At 40.6% G+C, this 21,461-nt stretch overlaps 1 protein-coding gene across 1 annotated transcript; it reads left to right on the forward strand.

Annotated features, from left to right (window-relative positions):
- The first annotated feature begins 13,581 nt into the window (after positions 1–13,581).
- Positions 13,582–14,065, forward strand: LOC140508581 (dynein light chain 1, cytoplasmic-like). Its single transcript, XM_072616505.1, has one exon. The coding sequence runs from the start codon at positions 13,582–13,584 to the stop codon at positions 13,849–13,851; it is 270 nt and encodes an 89-aa protein (XP_072472606.1). The 3' UTR covers positions 13,852–14,065.
- Positions 14,066–21,461: the final 7,396 nt, after the last annotated feature.

Raw genomic sequence — 21,461 nt, forward strand, 5'->3', positions numbered from 1 at the left:
ATAGAGTACTGGCCCTGGAGTTAGGAGGATCTGAGTTCAAATTTGGCCTCAGATACTTACTAACTGTGTGACCATGGGCAAGTTACTTAACCACACTGCTTCTCCAAAACAAAATTCTAGCAGACAATCTCCTGTAAGTCACCAGAACTGGAAACCTAGGCTCTTCTGAATGCTCTGAGTTGTCTTATTCAATAAATCTCTATGGTCTGGGGCCTTCCACTTACTAATGTAATGTCTAGATGGGGTGGGGAAACCTGCGGGTCTTTTGACAGAGTCCAAGTTTTACAGAACAAATCCTTTTATTAAAAGGATTTGTTCTGTGAAGTTTGGATTCAAAGGGCTTGACTTGAGGACCTAGAGGTTCTCATGTGGCCTTGAGGCTGCAGGTTTCCCACTCCTGAAAGGCAATGAAGGGGGCACCTTAACCACATTAAATCAGTTTGATGTGAGTTTGGTTAGCTTGAACCTAATTCTCACCCCTATGAGAAAAAGGTAACAATAACTCTCATTTCTGTGATGAGCCTTCCTTGTGAGGCAGGTAGTGAAAATATCCACTTTACAAATGAAATAACTGAAGCTGAAGAAGCCATCTAAGGCTGACTTGCCCAAGGTCACATAGGAAGTCATGAAGCAGGAATTTAAACCAAAGTCTTTTTCCGGGAAATCTACTTCTTTTTCCACAATCAAAATTGAGCCTCTGAACTTGGAAAACACTGAATTTATGGTAACCTCCACTCCCTCCACAATTTAGCTGCCCCATGAGAATCTAGCTCTCTTTATTATCTGTTGATTCCAATAACTTTTAGTTATAAAATTAAATGATTTTGTTTTTTGTGCAAGAGAGAATGAGGTGAAAAGAGCCAAACTTTCTGAAGTCCTTTTGGTTCATCACCCATACGCTATGTGTGGGTAAACCTCTCTCTCTCTCCCTCTGTCTCTCTCTCTGTCTCTCTTTCACACACACATACGCACGCACGCACACACACACACAGAGACATTTTTCCACTCCCATTGAATTAACTGTCATCTCCATGCATGCGACTCCCAAATCTGCATATCCAGTGCTTATTTGCCTCCAGAGCTCTCCTCAGGGATCTCCAATGGCTGGCTATACATCTTTACCATGGTGACCCATAGATAACCTTAAATTCAACATGTTTGAGACTCATCCTTCCCAGTAAACCAACCACTACTTTTAACTTCCAGTTTCTGTCAAGGTCACAGCCATTTCAGGTTTCAACCTAGTGATGATATTTTGATCTTTCTTCTCACCTCCTGCCACTAGCTGACACTTTTGCCTGCTCCACATATGTACTAGCTGCCTAACTCCTTGGGAAGACTTCACATTTAATCTGATTCAGTTATTCAGTCCCCACCTGGAACCTCTGTATTATGAGAAGGCCCAGCCACGCTACTCCCTCTCTACCACTGGCTCCCTCTCTGAGCTGCTTCATTTCCACACTGGCTCCCTGGAGACTATAAATCTACTCTAACTCATTCTTCAATGGTTAGCATTCTCCTACCCCATCAGTCTCATCATTCCAGTAATTCTCAATACCTGGCTCTCCATGGCTCAATGTCCACCATATTCTTTGGAAAGTCTCTTCTGTAGTGATGAGATTTGCTTTCGCTTTAAATCTTTTCCTTCCATCTTTCTTACATTCACTCTTGCTTTTGCTCTTAACTTCATTACCTTGCTGCCTCCACCTTCAACCTCACAGATTGTGGTGAAGATACCAGAAAATTCCTTGCTCCACTTTGCCACCACTCTTCAGTAACCTTTTCTTCTTTGAAGTTCACTTAATCCATATTATTAATCACCCAGTTAAGATTCTGGTATCTATTATCTATCAACCTTCAGGATACTTTCCTTCCTAGACAACAGTAGATATACTGCCAGACCTGGAGTCAGGAAGATGAGTTCAAATCTAGCCTCAGATACTTCCTAGCTGTGTGGCCCTAGGCAAGTTACTTAACTTCTGTTTAACTTGGTTTCTTCAGTGATAAAATGGGGATAATAATAGAACTTACCTCCTAGGGTTGTTATGAGAATCAAATGAGATAATATTTATTAAGCCAAAAGTGATTAATACAGTGCTTGGCACATAGTATATGCTATATAAATACTAACAATTATATTATTCCTTCTTTAATGAGTTTAGTGCCTGGCTCACCATTTTTTCCCTCAATTCTTTCTCCTTCAATTTCCATTTGGAGGACATCAACATACCCATTGACACTTCCTTAAACACCCTAACTCCCCAGTTCCTCATTTTACTCATCTGTCATGACTTACTCCTCCACCCCACCTCAGCTACATACAGAGATTGTCATAACGTTGATCATACTGTTGCCCACAAGTCTTTCATTTCCATGTTCATGAACTTGGAAATTCCTTTATTATATCATAATCTTTTATTATTCCTTCTTTTCCTTTGCCTTATATCTCCAACGCTATTGTTTGTCCTCAACATGACCTGCAGACCCCTCACCCTCAGTTCTTTCCCAGCCCCTCACCTCTGTACTGGTTACATATTCCACCCTTTGTCATTTTGATCCCTTAGTGAACCAGTTCAGCTCTACCCTGTCCTCTTCTTCCTATTTATATTATTCTCTTAAGTCCTTTGTCCCCTTATCCTGTTACTGATCTTGTCCTACCAAGCCCCAGCCTTGGGTTTTAGCATCTTCTTCTTTCCCTTGCATACCTGTGCTGCTGAATGAAACTCTCCCTAAAGTTACCTATCATTTCTTAATTGCCAAATTCAATGGCCATTTCTCAGTCCTAACCCTAATTGACTTCTTGACCTCTGCATTGTTTAACATTGTCAATACTACTGTTTGGCTACTGTTTGGGTAACATCATTCAACCAGTTCCCAATTCACCAATTGTACCACCATCTGTCTGATATCTTTCCATCTTATTCATAAGTATAACATGAACAATTTTGTCAAATGCTTTGCTGAAATGTAGACAAACTTTGTCTACAACTTTCCCCAGATCAACCAGTCTAGTAACCCCCTCAAAAAGAGGAAATGAAGTTATTCTTTGTGACCTGTTCTTTTGTTCACAAATCATCTCTTTAATAATAGGTTGTAGAATTTTGCTGACAACTGGAGGCATTCTTAGAGACCTGTAGTTCATAAACTCCACCCTCTTTCCTTTTTTGAAATTGATATTTGATCTCCATTTTTTTGATTTCTCATCTGTCCTTTTTATTTTTAATTTTTTTCTCATTCTGAACAACAAAAACATCAACAAAATGGAACATTTCAATATACAATTGTATACAATATACAAAGAATGGAAAGAATATTGTATACGAAACTATAAATATCATTGCATACAATTTTTTAAAAGTTTATACTAAATTTGGCAGTTAATTTCATTGTCCTACTTTGTTTCCTTATAAACCCTCTTCTATTCTCTTCTGTGTTAAAATGTTTCAGTTTAATTTTTCAGTTTAAAAATGTTTCATTGATGAGCTCTCTCTCCCTCCCTTTCTCTCTCTCTCTCTCTCTCTCTCTCTCTCTCTCTCTCTCTCTCTCTCTCTCTCTCCTTCCCTCAATTTTCTCTCCCCTACAATTAAAAAAAGCAAACAAACCAAAACCTCCACCTTGCATCAAGTTGGCATAGTTACACATATTAGAGCCACATATTAGCCGTGCTTGAACATGCATGTCTCATTCTTCACATGGCCTATTTGTGCCCAGTCTGTGGTAGAACATTCCCATCTCGTATTGATTTGATCAGCTACAGTTGGACACATTGTAACTTGACTCTAGCATAGTGATGTCATTTTGATCCTCTTTGAGAATGAAGGACAACAACCAACCAACTATTCTGTACCAGAAGTGGGAAGCATACTTACCCTCAGTCCTCTGGAAGTATGATTGGTCATTGATCAGAGCTCTTAAGTCTGTCAAAGTTGTTTATCTTTACAAGATTGTAGTCATTGTAAAAATTGTTCCTCCACTTATGTTCACTTCAACCTGCATTAGTTCATGTAAGTCTTCTCAGATTTCTCTGAATCCATCCCTTTTATCATTTCTTATGTTGCAATAATATTCCATTGCAGTCATATACTATGATATGTATTGCTGAAGTAAAGGATATGCCGTTTAGTGACTTTTGGGGTATAATTCCAAATTGCTTTCCACTATGGCAATATAAATTCCAATTTAAAGTCCATCAGTACTAGTGAGCCTATCCCAGCACATTTCCTCCAACAACTGTAGTTTCTCTTTTTTATTGATGTATATCTGATGGGTATGAGATGAAATGTCAGGTTTATTTAAATTTATGTGTCTCTAACTATTAGTGATTCATAGCATTTTTCATGTGGTTATTGCTTTTGTTGAGAACTGCCTGTTCATGTCTGTTGACCATTTATCTATTGGAGAAGGACTCTTGTTCTTATCTATTTGAATCAGTTCCTTATATGTCTAAGATATCAGACCCTTTTCAGAGAAATTTATAAAAATTTTTCAGTTAACTAGTTTTTTTTTCTGTTTTAGCTACATTGATTTTGTTTAAAAGCATTTCAATTTTATGTAATCAACGTTGTCAGTTTTATCTCCTGTGATCCCCTTTGTCCCTTGTTTGATCAAGAACTGTCCTTCTATCCATAGTTGTGAAAGGCATCTCCTTTCATTTTCTTCTAATTTATGATATGACCTTTCACATGTAGGTCACATCCATAGGGAGCTTACTGTAGTATATAATGTGAGAGGCTGGTCAAAACCTAATTTTTTCCAGATTGCTTTCTTGTTTTTCTCTTTACCTGTTCTTCACAATAGTTCAAAGATCACTGACATTGGCTCAGCAATCACATTTACAAGCTCTTTTAGTTCCCTGGGATATAGTTCATCCTAGTGTGGTGGAAAACTCATTTGAGGCCATTGTCCATTCCAATCCAATCCAGTAAGCATTTATTAAGTGCCTGCTGTGTACCACTGGGGATACAATTAATAAACACAAAGAGACCTTCTGCTCTCAAGGAGATTACAGGCTAATGGAACAGTTCTTCCAACTCCTTTATCCATCAGTCTTTGGAAAGTGGTGGGTGCCCCAGAGATGCCTTAGAATATTTACTCAAACTGATAAAATTCATCTGGGCAAACAGCTGACCTGGAACAGTCAGTTGACAATTAAGAGTTTCTTCCTTTCCCCTCCCCCACTATGAGAATCTAGTAAAGGCCACCATGCAAGTTCAAACCTAAGTAGCACTGGTGCCTAAAAGACAACCCAGGGTTTGCTCTCTGTGGTGATGTTGTTAACCAACAGGTTAGCCAGATGGTCTTTGAGTTCATCCATCAATAGAAAAAGGAATTTTTCTAGAAATGGATTCTACATGGGAAAGGGGGGCAAAGCCAAGATTGCGGAGTAGAAGGATGGCCCTGTAGAAGCTCTCCCCCCACAGCCCATAAAATACCTGTTAAAAAAAATGACTTTAAATAAGTTCTGGAGCAGCAGAAGCCACAAAACGACAGAGTGAGAGATTTCTAGCCCAAGGCAGCCTGGAAGGCTGACAGGAAAGGTCTATCACACCAGTATAGAATCAGAGTGCAGCACATGGAGCACAGTCCAGCCCTGGCCATGCAGTGTGGCATGGACAAGACCAGATCAGGCTTCAGGACGAGGAATCCCAGGTAGCAGCTGAGGTTTCCAGATTACTCACTCCACAAATGTCAAAGATAGCTTCAAAGGTCAGTGAGAAAGCTCTTTCACTTGAGTGAGAAGGGAGCAGGGTACTACCATAGCTCTGGCTCCAGGCAGCAGCAGCATTGAGCTATTGATTTGGATCTCAGCCCTGAGTGGCGGGCTTCAGATGAGGAGGAGAACTGGCTTGTGGAGCTGATGAAGGCTCTGGAGAGGGAGTTCTACTCGCAGATTCCAGGCAGAAAAGCTTGTGGTTGCTCCCAGACCAGAGTGCAGGCCAGGAGAGGAGTAGACTCCTCTCCCTTGAGTGTGCCATCTTGGAGGAAATGAGAACTTACATGTCCCCAGAATATACCCTCCACTCTTAAAAGTCAAGTAACTGGCTGGAAAAATTCCCCAAAAAGGGGAAAAAATAAGAATATAGAAGGTTACTTTCTTGGTGAACAGATATTTTCTTCCCTCCTTTCAGACGAGGAAGAAGAAGGCATACCATCAGAAGAAGACATAAAAGTCAAGACTTCTGCATCCAAAACCTCCAAAATAAATATGCAATGCTCTCAGGCCATAGACGAGCTCAAAAAGAATTTCGAAAATCAAGTAAGAGAGGTGGAGGAAAAATTGGGAAGAGAAATGAGAGTGATGCAAGAAAAGCATGAAAAATGAATCAACATCTTGCTAAAGGAGACCCAAAAAATGCTGAAGAAAATAACACCTTGAAAAATAGGCTAACTCAATTGGCAAAAGAGGTTCAAAAAACCAATGAGGAGAAGAATGCTTTAAAAAGCAGAATTAGCCAAATGGAAAAGGAGGTTCAAAAGCTCACTGAAGAACATAGTTCTTTAAAAATTAGAATGGAGCAGATGGAAGCCAATGACTTTATGAGAAACGAAGAAATCACAAAATAAAATCAAAAGAATGAAAAAATGGAAGATAATGTGAAATATCTCTTTGGAAAAACAACTGACCTGGAAAATAGATCCAGGAGAGATAATTGAAAAATTATGGGATTACCTGAAAGCCATGATCAAAAAAAGAACCTAGACATCATCTTTCATGAAATTGTCAAGGAAAACTGCCCTGATATTCTAGAATCAGAGGGTAAAATAAATATTGCAAGAATCCACCAATCACCTCCTGAAAGAGATCCAAAAAGAGAAACTCCTAGGAATATTGTAGCCAAATTCCAGAGTTCCCAGGTCAAGGAGAAAAATGTTGCAAGCAGTCAGAAAGAAGTAATTTGAGTATATGGAAATGCAATCAGGTTAATACAAGACCTAGCAGCTTCTACATGAAAGGATTGAAGGGCTTGGAATATGATATTCCAGAAGTCAAAAGAACTAGGATTAAAACCAAGAATCATCTACCCAGAAAAACTGAGTATAATACTTCAGGGGAAAAATGGTCATTCAATGAAATTGGGGACTTTCAAACATTCTTTTTTTTTTAAATTTTTAATTAATCTATTTGTTTTCAGTTTTTAACAGTCACTTCCATAAGTTTTCAATTTTCTCCCCCTCCCTCTCCCTCCCCAAGACAGCATGCAATCTTATATGGGTTCTACACATGCATTCTTTTAAAACACATTTACACATTAGTCATGTTGCACAGAAGAATTAAAATGAATGAGAGAAACCATGAAAAAAAACCCAAACATAACAAGTCTGCTTCATTCTGCATTCTGACTCCATTGTTCTTTCTCTGGATGTGGATGGCATTTTGCATCGAGTCCTTTGGGAATGTTTAGGTCCTTGCATTGCAGAGAAGGGCTTCTTCCATCAAAACCAGTCCTCACACATTGTGGCTGTTACTGTGTCTGATGTTCTCCTGGTTTGGCTCACTTCGCTCAGTATCAGTTCATATAAATCTTTCCCAGTTTTTCTGAAGTCCATCTGGTCACCATTTCTTATAGCACAGTGGTACAGAATAGATTAATTTTAAAAGAAGTTCTCTCTTTAAGGAAAAGTATTCTAGCAAGCCCCTGTCCAGTTTCCTTCACAGGCATACTGCTTAACACTTCAATATTGACCATTAAACTTTGACACAAGAAAACCTATGAAATAATGTATCCCCACAAAGAGGGAAAAGAGAAGGGAATGTGCATTCATATAGCACCATTCATTGGGCTAAGCGTTTTTACAATTATTATCTCATTTGGTCCTCACAATCCTGGGAAGTGGAGGCTGTTATCTCCCTTTTGCGGATGAGGAACTGAGGCAAATAAAGGTGAAGTGACTTGCCCAGGGTCACCCAGCTGAGTTTGAGGTCACATTTGAACTTAGGTCTTCCTGACTCCAGGACCAGGGCTTTGTCTACAGCTGTCCTCAGCTTGTCCAAGGAAGAGGTCTAATGATAAGAACTGAGGACATTTTAAAAAAAAAATGAATAAACCTAGATAATTTTTCCTTTTAAAAAAGAGTAACCTCTAGGACATTTCTGGTAAATGTCTTGTTCTCTTAGATTTTGATGCCCAGACAAATTCAAAACAAAATCTCCCAGAGCATGGCATGGAGACATTTACAAGGATCAAACAATGCTCCAGGTTCTTGAAGTGCCCTTGCAGAAGGCTGGAACCAAGCCTACTGAAATCGAAATCCTTGCTCTTTGATGGCGAATGCTGGTGTTTCCAGAGGGAAGACCTCTGAGTGCACAAACATCTCCCTAACTCTCCTGTCGATGAATTTGCCATACTGAGCACCGGCATCCAGAATCACAATGGCCCCTTCATAGTTAATCTTTCATGATATGACTATTATGGAAGTCTTTTGCAAAACCACACATATATACTCTATATTGAATTGCTTACTTTCTCAGTGAAGAGGGTGGAAAGGGAGGAAGGGAGAGAAATTGGAACTCAAAAGTTTTAGGAACGAATATTGACAATTGCTTTTGCATGCAACTGGGAAAGAAGAAACACAGGTAATGGGCTATAGAAATCTATCTTGCCCTGTAGGAAAAGAGAGAAGATGGGGAAAAGAGAAGGGAGGGGTGTGATAGAAGGGAGGCCAGATTTGGGGAAGGGGATAATCAGAATGCATTGTGTTGTGGGGTGAGGAGAAAGAAGAGATGGGGAGAAAATTTGGACCTCAAAATCTTGTGAAAATGAATGTTGAAAACTAAGAATAAATAAATTAAAAAAAATTTTTTAAAAAAGAAATGAATCCTACAATTCTGTAAGGGAAAAATGAGATTGAAGAGATTGAAAGAAAAACTCTAGTAAAATAAAAATTAAATTGAGAAGAAAATTCAGTGTCTAATAATTTTCCCCAAATGTAGCCAGTGTTGGGTTAAATTTAACTTTAAACTCAAGATGCAGAAAAAAATGAGTTTACAGAAAATGGAAACAAAATTAAAATTCACAAACAAAATCCTCAGCATACAGGTATATTTAGTATGTGGACAAATATTTAGTATGTGAACAAATAATGCAAGAAACTACTTTAAAAGAAGTGAAATGAAGAATTATAGTAGTACTTAAGCTTTCAAGCAGAAAAAAAATAAATTCAAATATAAAAATCCACCCAAATCCCAGGATGAGGTTCTCATTTGGAGCCAGCAGGTGTCACCATGGAGTTTCAGTTTGACTGAAGTGGGAAATAGTTCCTCTCAGAACATGCCTTTTTTTTCCTAGTGGACGATCATTGCCTTCCGCACTGCTTCCTTCCTGTTTGATGCTGGACTTTTTGCATGAGCCTCCCCCCTTGTACAGAAAGCTAGGAGCTAAACATTTTTGCCTAGGGCTTTTGTTGTTGGGTCCTTTCAGTCATGACTGAAATGGGGTTACCCTTTGTGACCCCATTTGAGGTTTTCTTGGCATAGGTACTTGAGTGGTTTGCCATTTCCTTCTCTAGATCATTTTACAGATGAGAAAACTGAGGCAAGCAGAGTTAAATGACTTGCCCAGGTCACACAGCTACTAAGCATGTGAGACCATATTTGATCTCAGGAAGATGAGTCTTCCTGACTTCAAGCCTGGTGCTCTATGCATTATGGCTTCACCTAGCTTCTTAGGGCAGGTACCTAGAACAGATGCCTGTGGATCACCTTCTCCTCAGGCTGGATACAGGTTGCCTATGGTGCAATGAGTCTGTGGACACTCACCATGGATACAAACAGTTTTTAACCTGGGGATTATGGCCCTTAATTCCGTGGGGATCCCTTTCTTTGGGCTTTTCATTTTAAGAATTCAGATTTTAAATAATCCTCACCATAGCAGCCTCTCCCATTCATGTAGCTCGTCCAACCCTCAGAGAACTTGCAAACATTTATGGAGAGAAGTAGATCTTTGACCATTTAAATTGTGCATATTCAAAGTAGCCCCTTGTGCCTCTCTCCATTTGTCCTTTCTGCATGCAGTTAAAGACATTGGGTGACTCTCAAAATGAAGATCAATCTTATTTTTAATCTAGAAATAACTGGTTTTAAAGTGCTATTGAAGACATCAAACACCCAGCTGAAATGTCAGACACAGTATTCAGACAAGCTCTGCTTTCTGACAAAGGCAAAAGGAGGAAAGAGAAGAGAGTTTCTTCACCACCAGCTACTGGAAGAAAGTTTGCAGATGATGTGACCCCCTCTGTTCATTATTGTCCTGACCACTCTCAGGGCATGAATGTGCTTCCTGTGCAGGTGGAGCCTGGGCACACAGCTCCATTCTTTTCCACCTTTGTTGACTTCTCTTGTGTGTTGTGATAGCAATTCTAAAACTCCTGTTGTGGAGGTGTAGGGTGACTTCAGGGAAGACTGGTACCTCTGGTGTAAGGGCTGCTGAGCCCTCTCAGGGCAGCTTTCCACTTTTGCTGTCCACCTGTTTCACCTAACACTCACCCGTGGCTCCAGGAAACTGTTGCACTGTTTCAGTAGTCTGAGAGTAACTGAAGGGCCTCAAACCCCTTGATGAGTTAGGGGGTTGTCTACCCCAAGCATGTAATGACTTCCCCTGGTAGAAAGGGCAGCTGAGAACCATTTTTTCCAAAGGCCATGAAGGCAGTTGAAGCAGTCACTGTGAAGTGTTTAGAGCTTGGTTAGTTATGGAAGAGGCCAACCACTGTATTTTGAGCCATTATGGTTGTCTGGATTCTGTCCTGCCAATGGACTGTGATGACTCTGGAGGAGAGAGTAAGGCTGATGACTTTGTACTATTCTGCCTCACTTAAATCCAATTTAAGCATGAATCAAAATCATTTTTCTATTTGTACCTATCTCAAAGCCTTTTGGGGACTGGCAAATGATAAAGCATCATGAAAACTGTAGTCACAACCCTGCAACCAGAGGGCCTGGGCCTTGGGGTAATTTTCTCATTGGAAGCAGCAGTGGGATTTGACAGCTCCCTGGGTGACTGAGCAGCCTTTTAAGAATTGCACTGCTTACCTGCTAATGTGAATAAGGGGCTAGGAAAAGTGCCCTAAAAATTTTCTGTTTACACAACCCTGGCCTGATTAGTGTAGCAGATGGGGATCCCACCCTGTGACTGAAACACAAAAAAAGTATACAAAAACTTCTCCAAAGATTATTCCACTTATCATCAGTACATGGAATGTGCACATACTTATATACAACACAAAATCCAGTAGACCTAAAAGAATAATAGCTCTTGTTGTGAGAAAAGTCAGCAGGTATTGCATCTGAATAGCAGCCCTGAGTGAAACAAACTGACAAATTAAGGCCAGTTTACTGAAGTTGGAGCTGGATGCACATTTTTCTGGAGTGACTGCAGTGAAGAGGAATACTGCGAGGCTCATGTAGGATTTGCAATCAAAATTAATCTAGTCAACAAGGTTATATGCCTACTAAAAGGGGACAAACCCATGGCAACGTGATTGATAGTTGTAGGAAAACATGTGCCACCATCATCAGTGCATCTGCTCTCACCATGATGAACCCTGATGAGGTCAAAGAAAAATTTTATGACGAGCTGGAGACCCTTATCATCAATGTGCCAAAAGAGGACAAGCTTATAATTCTAAGTGACTTTAATGCTAGAGTAGGCTCAGTAGACATGTCAGGGAGTCCTAGGGATAAATGGAGCCAGAAACAGCAAAAGCAATGGGCACTTCCTATTGAAGACTTGTGTGTCTCATGACCTTCTCATCACTAGTGCTGTCTTCCATTTACCTAAATGCAGCAAAACTTTGTGGATGCACCCTTGCAGCAAACATTGGCATTTACTAGACTATGTGATTGCAAGAAGACGAGAGAGCTAGGGTATGAGAGTAATGAAGTCAATGTGTGGCACAGAATGAACTCATCACAGACATATCCTTGCTAAGCTAAATATTCATACTCAACAAAAGCAGTGTTCTCAAGGTAAAAAGACTACCAGAAGGGTTAATGTCAACAGATTAGAGCTCTTCTCTGAGTTAGAACAATTTGTTGCTAACTTGGAGGGAAAGTTGAGCCAACACACAGTTGGCAAGAGTGGAGCAAAAAAGGAGTGGTCAGGGAGGAGCCAAGATAGTGGAGTAGAAAGATGTACCTATGCTAGATCTTATCCCACAGCCCATAAAATATGTAAAGAAGAACTCTCAACAAGAAGAACTCTCAACAAATTCTAGAGCAGCAGAAGCCATAAAACATTCTATCACAGAGAGACTGGAAAGACCGATGGGAAAGGTCTGTCACACATTGGACATGGAGCAGAGCCCAGCCCTGCCTTGGCCACATGGCACCAAAAGGAGCAGAGCCAAGCAGGCTTCAGGGACAGAATCTCCAGGCACCAAAGGTCAGTGAGAGGGTCTTTTTGGCTGGCTGAGAAGGGAGCAGGGTGTCCCCATAACTCAGGCCTCCTCAGGTGGCAGCAGTAGAGGCAGCAGCGCACAGGGCTCCCAAAGCAGGCAGTAGCCCACATCCATTGTTGAAAATCTCATTGTAAACCTGCTGAGGGAACTGATCCCTGTGTGGCGGTCCTGCCCCCACCTGAGCAACTGATCTTAATCTCATACTGAATAGCAGCCCTGCCCCTGACTAAATCCCCTGAGGGTTTGGAGCAGCTCATCTGAATCTCAGTCCCCAGTGCTGACTTGGTGGAACTGGAGGCAAGGTGGGTATGGACAGGAAACTCAGTAGTCAAATAACTGGCTGGGAAAATGCCCAAAAAAGGGAAAAAAATAAGACCATGGAAGGTTACTTTCTTGGGGAACAGGTATCTCCCCCTCCCCCCCCATCCTTTCAGATTGGGAAGAACAAGGCATACTGTCAGAGGAAGTCAAGGCCTCTTCCTCTAAAGGGAACTCAAACTGGGCTCCGGCAATAGAAGACCTTAAAAAACAAGTTAGCAGCTTACTAAAGGAGAACCAAAAAAATGCTGAGGAAAATAGTAGCTTTAAAAAGAGGCTAACTCAATTGGAAAAAGAGGTCCAAGAGCCAATAAAGAGAAGGAGATTTTAAAAAGCAAAATTAGCCAAATGGAGGAAAAGGTTCAAAAGCTCACTGAACAAAATAATTCATTGAAAGAGAGAATTGAGTTCAGGGAAGTGAATGACTTTGATTTAAACCAAGCAGTTAGTAAACAAAACCAAAAATTTGAAAAAATAGAAAATAATGTGAAACATCTCATTGGAAAAACAACTGACCTGCAAAATAGATCCAGGAGAAATAATTTAAAAATTATGGGACTACCTGAAAGCTATGATCAAAAAAAGAGCCTAGACATTATCTTCCATGAAATTATCAAGGAAAACTGCCCTGATGTTCTAGAATCAGAGGGTGAAATAAATATTGAAAAAAATTCACTGGAGAGGGTGGGGCCGGGCTCTAGGGGGTGGGGCAGGGCTCTAGGGGGCGGCATCTGGTGTGGGGTGCCTTAGATGCGCAACGGCTTAGGCAGTGAGAGCACCTGCCTGGTCAGACAGAGTGCCTGAGCTGCACCGCTGCCACCCTCTCCCGCTGGGACTGTTGCAGCCGCCAGCGCCCCTGACCTGGTAACCATGTGTGACTGCAAGGCCATGATCAAAAATGTGGACATGTCAGAGGAGATGCAGCAAGACTCGGTGGAATGTGCCACCCAGGCCCTGGAGAAGTGCAACATAGAGAAGGACATTGAAGCCCACATCAAGAAGGAGTTTGACAAGAAGTACAACCCCACCTGGCACTGCATCATGGGGAGGAACTTTGGCAGCTATGTGACGCAGGAGACAAAGCACTTCATCTACTTGTACCTGGGCCAGGTCGCCATTCTCCTGTTCAAGTCTAGTTAGAGCATGGCCTGTGCCTCCTGCCCCGAGAGCCATCCAGATCACAAGGACTGCAGCCTAAATTCCAAATACCAGAGACTGAACTATCTTCAGCATTGCCATGGGAACACCTTGAGCTTTAAGCCTTTGTTGTGTTGTTGTTGTACAGGGTATCCTGTGTACTAGTTTGTTGTGGTTATAAAACAATTAGCAAAAAAAAAAAAAAAAAGAAAAGAAAAGAAAGAATTTACTGGATCACCTCCTGAAAGAGACCCAAACAGGGAAACTCCTAGGAATATTGTGGCCAAATTTCAGAGTTCCCAGATCAAGGAGAAAATTCTACAAGCAGCTAGAAAGAAGCAATTTGAGTACTGTGGAAATACAATCAGGATAACACAGGATCTGGCAGCTTCAACATTAAGGGATCAAAGGGCTTGGAGTGGGATATTTCAGAAGTCAAAGGAACTGGGATTGAAACCAAGAATCACCTACCCAGCAAATCTGAGTATAATACTTCAAGGGAGGAAATGGCCATTCAATGATATAGACGACTTTCAATCATTCAGATTGAAAGATCTGAATAGAAAAATTTGACTTCTGAAGGCAAGAATCAAGAGAAATATGAAAAAGTAAATAGGAAGGAAAAATCATAAAAGACTCTCTAAAGCCAAATTGTTTACATTACTACATGGAAAGAAAATATTTTTAACTCTTGAATCTTTTCTCAGTATTTGGGTAGATGGAGAGATTGTACACACACACACACATACACACATACATATAGATAGATAGAGAGTACAAGGTGTGTTATATCGAAGAGATGATATCCACACAAAAAAATAAAATAAAATAAAAATTAAGGGGTGAAGGAGGAAAATTCTGGAAAGAGAAAAGGGAGAAATGGAATGGGGCAGGCAATAACTCATAAAAGAGATAAGAAAAATCTTATTCAATGGAGGAGAAAAGGGAGAAGGGGAGATGGGGGAAAATGAAGCTACTCTCTCCACATGTGGCTGAAGGAGGGAATAGCATGCTCACTAAATCTGATATGAAAATTTATATCACACCACAGGAAAGTAGGAGAGGAGGCGGCAAGTGGGGTGAGGGGAATGTTAGAAGGGAGGGCAAATGGGAGAAGGGAGTCATTAGAAATAAACACTTTTGAGAAGGGACAAGGTCAAATGTAGGGGAAAAAATAAGGGGGGATAGAGTAGGACAGAGGGCAATATAATTAGTATTACACAACATGATTATTATGGAAGTCTTTTGCAAAAGAGCACATATTTAATCTGTATTGAATTGCTTCCCTTCTCAGTGGGGCTGGGGTGGGGGGAGGGAGAGAAATTGGAATTCAAAGTATTAGAAACAAATGTTGAGAATTTTTATTGCATATAATCAGGAAATAAGAGCTATAGGGAATGGGGTATAGAAATTTATTTTGCCCAACAAGAAAAGAGAGAAGATGGGGATAAGGGAAGGATGGGTTTTATAGAAGGGAGGGTACATTGAGGGAAGGAGTAATCAGAATGCAAGGTATTAGGAAGTGGGGGGAGGGGAGTGATGGGGAGAAAAATTGGACATGTTACAAAGTGAGGTAAAAGCAATTAGCATTTTTTTAAATTTAATTTTATTATTATTTTTTAATGTTTTACAATCACTGCCATAAAATTAAGATTTTATCCCCCCCACACCTACACCCACTACCCCCCTCCCTCCCCACAACAGCATACAATTCTGTTCTACATATACTTTCCTATTGAGTACATTTTCACTATAGTCATGCTATGTAGTCAAACTAAAATAAATGGAAGAAATCATATAACAAATCAAAAATAATAAACAAAAACACACACACACACACAAACATGATCTGCTACATTCTGTGAATGACTTCCATATTTCTTTCTCTGAGTGTGGAAGGCATTTTGCCTTAAAAAACCACCACTGGGATTTTTTTTTTTTAATAAGTTCTTGCATTATTACGAAATTCCAAGTCTACCAGAAAAAACTCTCGCACACTGTGGTCGTTGCTGTGCACAAAGTTCTCCTGGTTCTGCTCCTTTCACTCAGCATCAGATCATATAAATCCTTTCAGGCCTCTCTGAAGTCTTCTTGTTCATCATTTCTTATGGCACAATAGTACTCCATTACATTCATATACCATAATTTATTCAGCCATTCCCCAATTGATGGGCATCCCCTTGACTTCCAGTTTTTGGCAACTATGAATATGCAGTTGTATTTCCAGGGTAAATTTGCAAAATATAAAAAACTCTTCCTCAAAGGCAAAACCAAAATATTTATTCAGATATCAGAAAACCAATTCCACCATGGTGATAAAGAAGTTCATACACATAACCAATCCAGGGAACACTGACATCCCTCCATTAGGCCTCCCCACAAACAAACTTCCCTAGGCAAAATTTCTCCCTCTGTAACCCACACTGACTGCCCTGTTTCAGCTCTGCCTCATTCTCTCTTCCTACTCCACCGTTTTGGTATGGGTTCTACGTGACTCAAGCTGTGGGCTGGGCCAAAGCTGAAAGCAGGTCACATGGGCCTATTAAGGGGCAGGAAGTATCTTCAAATTCCCTTAACATTATACAAGCTTGCCTGTGTTCTGTATAATAGATGATGCTCTTGCACTTTCTCAGCCACCAATGGAGTGAATAAGGGCTGTGTGCTTGCTCCCATGCTCTTTAGCATTGTTTTTACCCATATTGTCAAATGCCTTTAATGAGGATGAACATGCCATTAAGGTCAGCTACCACACTGATGGTAAATTCTTAAACTTGAGAAGAGTAAACCCAAGGCCAAAGTGGAGTGAGTCTTGGTGCATGATTTTCTATTTTCAGATTATTGTGCACTCAATGTAGCCTCTGAAATTGAGTTGCAACAAAGTATGGATCAATTCTCTGCTGCATGTGCTAATTTTTAACTATTTTTTAAAATTTTATTTTATTTTTTAAACATTTTATTTATTTATTTACTTTGTTTTCAACGTTCATCTCCACAAAATTTTGAGTTCCAAATTTTCTCCCCATCTCTCCCCTCCCCCCACACCAAAACTCCAAACATTCTAATTACCCCTACCACAAATCTGTCCTCCCTTCTAACATCCCTCCCTTCTCTTATCCACATCTTCTCTTTTGTCCTGTAGGGCAAGATAAATTTCTATACCCCATTACCTGTATTTCTTATTTCCCAGTTGTATGCAAGAACAATACTCAACAATTGTCCCTAAAACTTTGAGTTCCAACTTCTCTTCCTTCCTCCTTCCCCACCTACCCCATTGAGAAGGCAAGCAATTCAATATAGGCTGTATATGTGTAGTTTTGTAAATGACTTCCATAATAGTCATGCTGTGTAAGACCGACTATATTTCCCTCTATCATATCCTGCCCCCCATTTATTCTATTCCCTCTTTTGACCTTGTTCCTCCCCAAGAGTGTTGACTTCCAATTGCTCCCTCCTCCCATTGCCCTCCCTTCCATCATCCCCCCCCACCCTGCTTATCCCCTTCTCCCCCATTTTCCTGTATTGTAAGATAGGTTTCCATACCAAAATGAGTGTGCATTTTATTCCTTCCTTCAGTGGAATATGATGAGAGTAAACTTCATGTTTTTCTCTCACCTCCCCTCTTAATCCCTCCACTAATAAGTCTTTTGCTTGCCTCTTTTATGAGAGATAATTTGCCCCATTCCATTTCTCCCTTTCTCCTCCCAATATATTTCTCTCACTGCTTGATTTCATTTTTTTAAGATATGATCCCATCCTCTTCAATTCACTCTGTGCACTCTGTCTCTATGTGTGTGTGCATGTGCATGTGCATGTATGTGTGTGTTATCCCACCCAGTACCCAGATGCTGAAATGTTTCAAGAGTTACAAATATTGTCTTTCCATGTAGGAATGTAAACAGTTCAACTTTAGTAAGTCCCTTATGACTTCTCTTTACTGTTTACCTTTTCATGCTTCTCTTGATTCTTGTGTTTGAAAGTCAAATTTTCTTTTCAGCTCTGGTCTTTTCATCAAGAATGCTTGAAAGTCCTCTATTTCATTGAAAGACCAATTTTTCCCCTGAAGTATTATACTCAGTTTTGCTGGGTAGTTGATTCTTGGGTTTAGTCCTAGTTCCTTTGACTTCTGGAATATCCTATTCCACACCCTTCGATCCCTTAATGTGGAAGCTGCTAGATCTTGTGTTATCCTGATTGTATTTCCACAATACTTGAATTGTTTCTTTCTAGCTACTTGCAATATTTTCTGCATGACCTGGGAACTCTGGAATTTGGCCACAATGTTCCTAGGAGTTTCTCTTTTTGGATCTCTTTCAGGCGGCCCTCTGGTTCTAAAATCTCAGGGCAGTTTTCCTTGATAATTTCATGAAAGATGATGTCTAGGCTCTTTTTTTGATCATGGCTTTCAGATAGGCCCATAATTTTTAAATTGTCTCTCCTGGATCTATTTTCCAGGTCAGTTGTTTTTCCAATGAGATATTTCACATTATCTTCCATTTTTTCATTCTTTTGGTTTTGTTTTGTGATTTCTTGGTTTCTCATAAAGTCATTGGCCTCCATATCTGTTCCATTCTAATTCTGAAAGAACTATTTTCTTCAGTGAGCTTTTGAACCTCCTTTTCCATTTGGCTAACTCTGCTTTTGAAAGCATTCTTCTCCTCATTGGCTTTTTAAACCTCTTTTGCCAGTTGAGCTAGCCTATTTTTCAAGGTGTTATTTTCTTCAGCATTTTTTGGGGTCTCCTTTAGCAGGGTGTGGACCTGCTTTTCATGCTTTTCTTTCATCTCTCTCATTTCTCTTCCCAGTTTTTCCTGAACCTCTCTAAATTGATTTTCAGAATCCTTTTTGAGCTCTTCCATGCCCTGAGACCACTGAATATTTATTTCAGATGTCTGGGATACAGAAGGCTTGACTTTTATGTCTTTCCCTGATGGTAAGCATTGTTCTTCCTCATCTGATAAGATAGGAGAAGATATCTGTTCACCAAGAAAGTAACCTTCTATAGTCTTATTTTTTTCCCCTTTTTCGGGCATTTTCCCAACCAGTTACTCGACTTTTGGGTCATTTGTCGAGAGTAGGGTATCCTCTGGGGATCTTTAAGATCTCAGTTCCTCCAAAGTGGCACACTCAAGCCTGTACATTGGTCTGGGAGCAACTAGAAACTTTTGTATCCTGAATCTGAGTAGTAGCGTTTCATCTCCACTACCACCTGGCCTCCAATTCCACCAAGCCAGCATAGGGGGCTGAGATTCAGATGAGCTGCTCCATTCCCCCAGGGGCTTCAGGCAGGGCCAGGGTAGCCATTCAATGTGAGATTAAGATCAGCTGCTCAAGTCGGGGCAGGGCCACCACACAGGGCTCACTTCCCCCAGGGGCTTTACGATGAGTCCTTCAACAGTGTTTGTGGGCTGCAGTCTGCCTTGGGAGTCCCGCCTGCTGCCGCCTCTGCTGCTGCCTCCTGAAGAGGCCTGAGCTATGGGGACAACCTCCTCCCTTCTTGGCCAGCTGAAAAAACCCTCTCACTGACCTTTGGCACCTGTGGGTTGAGGGATCTGCTCTGCCACTGGAGATTCTTTCCCTGAAGCCTGATTGGTCCTGTTTCTCCCAGTGCCACATGGCCAATGCTTCGCCCGGTGTGACAGACCTTTCCTGTTGGTCTTTCAGGTCACCCTGGGCTAGAAATCTCCTCCACTCCATTGTTTTGTTGCTTCTGCTGCTCTAGAATTTGTTGAGAGTCTTTCTTTGCAGGTATTTTATGGGCTGTGGGGGAAGAGCTAGTGTATATGCATCTTTCTACTCCAGCATCTTGACTCTGCCTCCTCTAATTTTGAGCTATTAACGCTAAGAAAACACAGATGCTCTATTAGCCACCACCACACCATCCATATGCAGAACCATTAGTTACTGAAATGGAGAAGTTTAGAATGCTTTGCATAAGATCACTTAACTTGGTAGTATACTTTCTAGGGATGTACACATTGATAATGTGGTAGACATGCATTGCCAGAGTAGTTCAGTGTTTGGGAGGCTCTGAAGGAAAGTGTGGGGGAGAAGAGGTTTTGGACTTGAGTATCAAGCTAAAGGTCTATAGAGCTGTTGTGCTGATTTCATTGTTGTACTGCCTGTGAAACCTGAATAGTATACCAGAGCCATATCAAGAACTGAGCTGATTCCATTTGAATTGTTTTAGAAAGAATCTGAAGATCACCTGGTAGGATAGGATGTCAGACACCAAGGCCCTGTCCTGAACTCAACTGCCAAGCACTCAAATTCTACTGCAGAGAGTTCCACTATGATGGACTGACCATGTTGTTTGAATGCCAAATGTATGCTAGCCAAAAAGACTATTGTGTGGAGAATTCACACAGGGCAGTTGCTCACATGGTGGTCAGAAGAAACAATACAAAGACATTCGCAAGGTCTCTCTTAAGACTTTTGAAATTGATTGTATGGCATGGTAGACACTAGCACAGGATCTCTCAGCATGGCATGCCCTCATCAGAGAAGGTGTGGTGCTCCATGAGCAAAGCAGAATTAAAGTAGCTCAAAAGAAATTTGAGATGAATAAATTTAGAGAATCCACCCCAAATATTTACATAGACTATTTGTACTTGATCTGTGGTAGAGCATTCTGAGCTTGTATTGGTCTGAGCAGTTAGATACACTGTTATTTGACTAACATAATGATATCATTTTGGTCCTCTTTGAGAATGAAGGACAATAACCATTAGGGAGAAGAGCACCATTAACAGTTTCAAAGACAGCAGAGCAGTCAAGAAGGATGAGGACTGAGACAAGGCCATTGGATCTGACAACTAAAATATCATTGGTAATTTTGAAGAGAATGGTTTTGACTAAATCATAAGATCAGAAGCTGGATTGTAGAGAGTCCAGAAGAGAGTGAGAGAAAAGGAAGTGGAGGCACTTATTGTGGCCTTTTCAAAGACTTTAACCACAAGAGGAAGGAGAGATATGAGATAATAGTTACTGGGGATAGATGGGTGAAGTGAGAGTTTTTTGAAGATGGAGGAGACATGGACTTCTCTCCTTAATTAGCCTAGTTTTTATATAAAACACACATACCTGCCATCACTTGTCTGTGCTTGAAGCCATTGCCAACTGGTAGGGCCTGCCAAACTTTGTCTACCATTGGCATGGACATCAAACACCCAGAATCATCTCACACCCCATTGAGGAATCAGAAGATTAGAGTAGATGATGTCCTGGATTTTCTTGGATAGTCTCAATGTCATGAACAGAGAGAGCATACTTAAAGAAAAGTTTTTCACGAGGAATAGCCTTCATTGGCCTTAGTTCCTCCAATCTATGTCCAATGTCTACCCTTGTTGTCCATCACATCATGTCTGTGAGGCTTAATTAACAAGAGAAATGGAATTTTTAAACCAAAAATATTTCATGTCACAAAAGGTGATTGTTGTTCATCCTTAATTTTTGAAGAGGACCATTGATATCATGGGGTGATGTCTTGACTTGCTTGGGAGTTGAATTTAAGTAAGGCAGAACTGCACAAAATAGTCAATATCATTCTTCCAGTCATTAAAGTTTGGTGGCAGGAAAAAAACCAAGATGACTAGTGATAGCCCTATTCCTCTGAT

The sequence above is a fragment of the Notamacropus eugenii genome, chromosome 5 (genome assembly GCF_028372415.1).
Source record: "Notamacropus eugenii isolate mMacEug1 chromosome 5, mMacEug1.pri_v2, whole genome shotgun sequence".
Taxonomy (NCBI): domain Eukaryota; kingdom Metazoa; phylum Chordata; class Mammalia; order Diprotodontia; family Macropodidae; genus Notamacropus; species Notamacropus eugenii.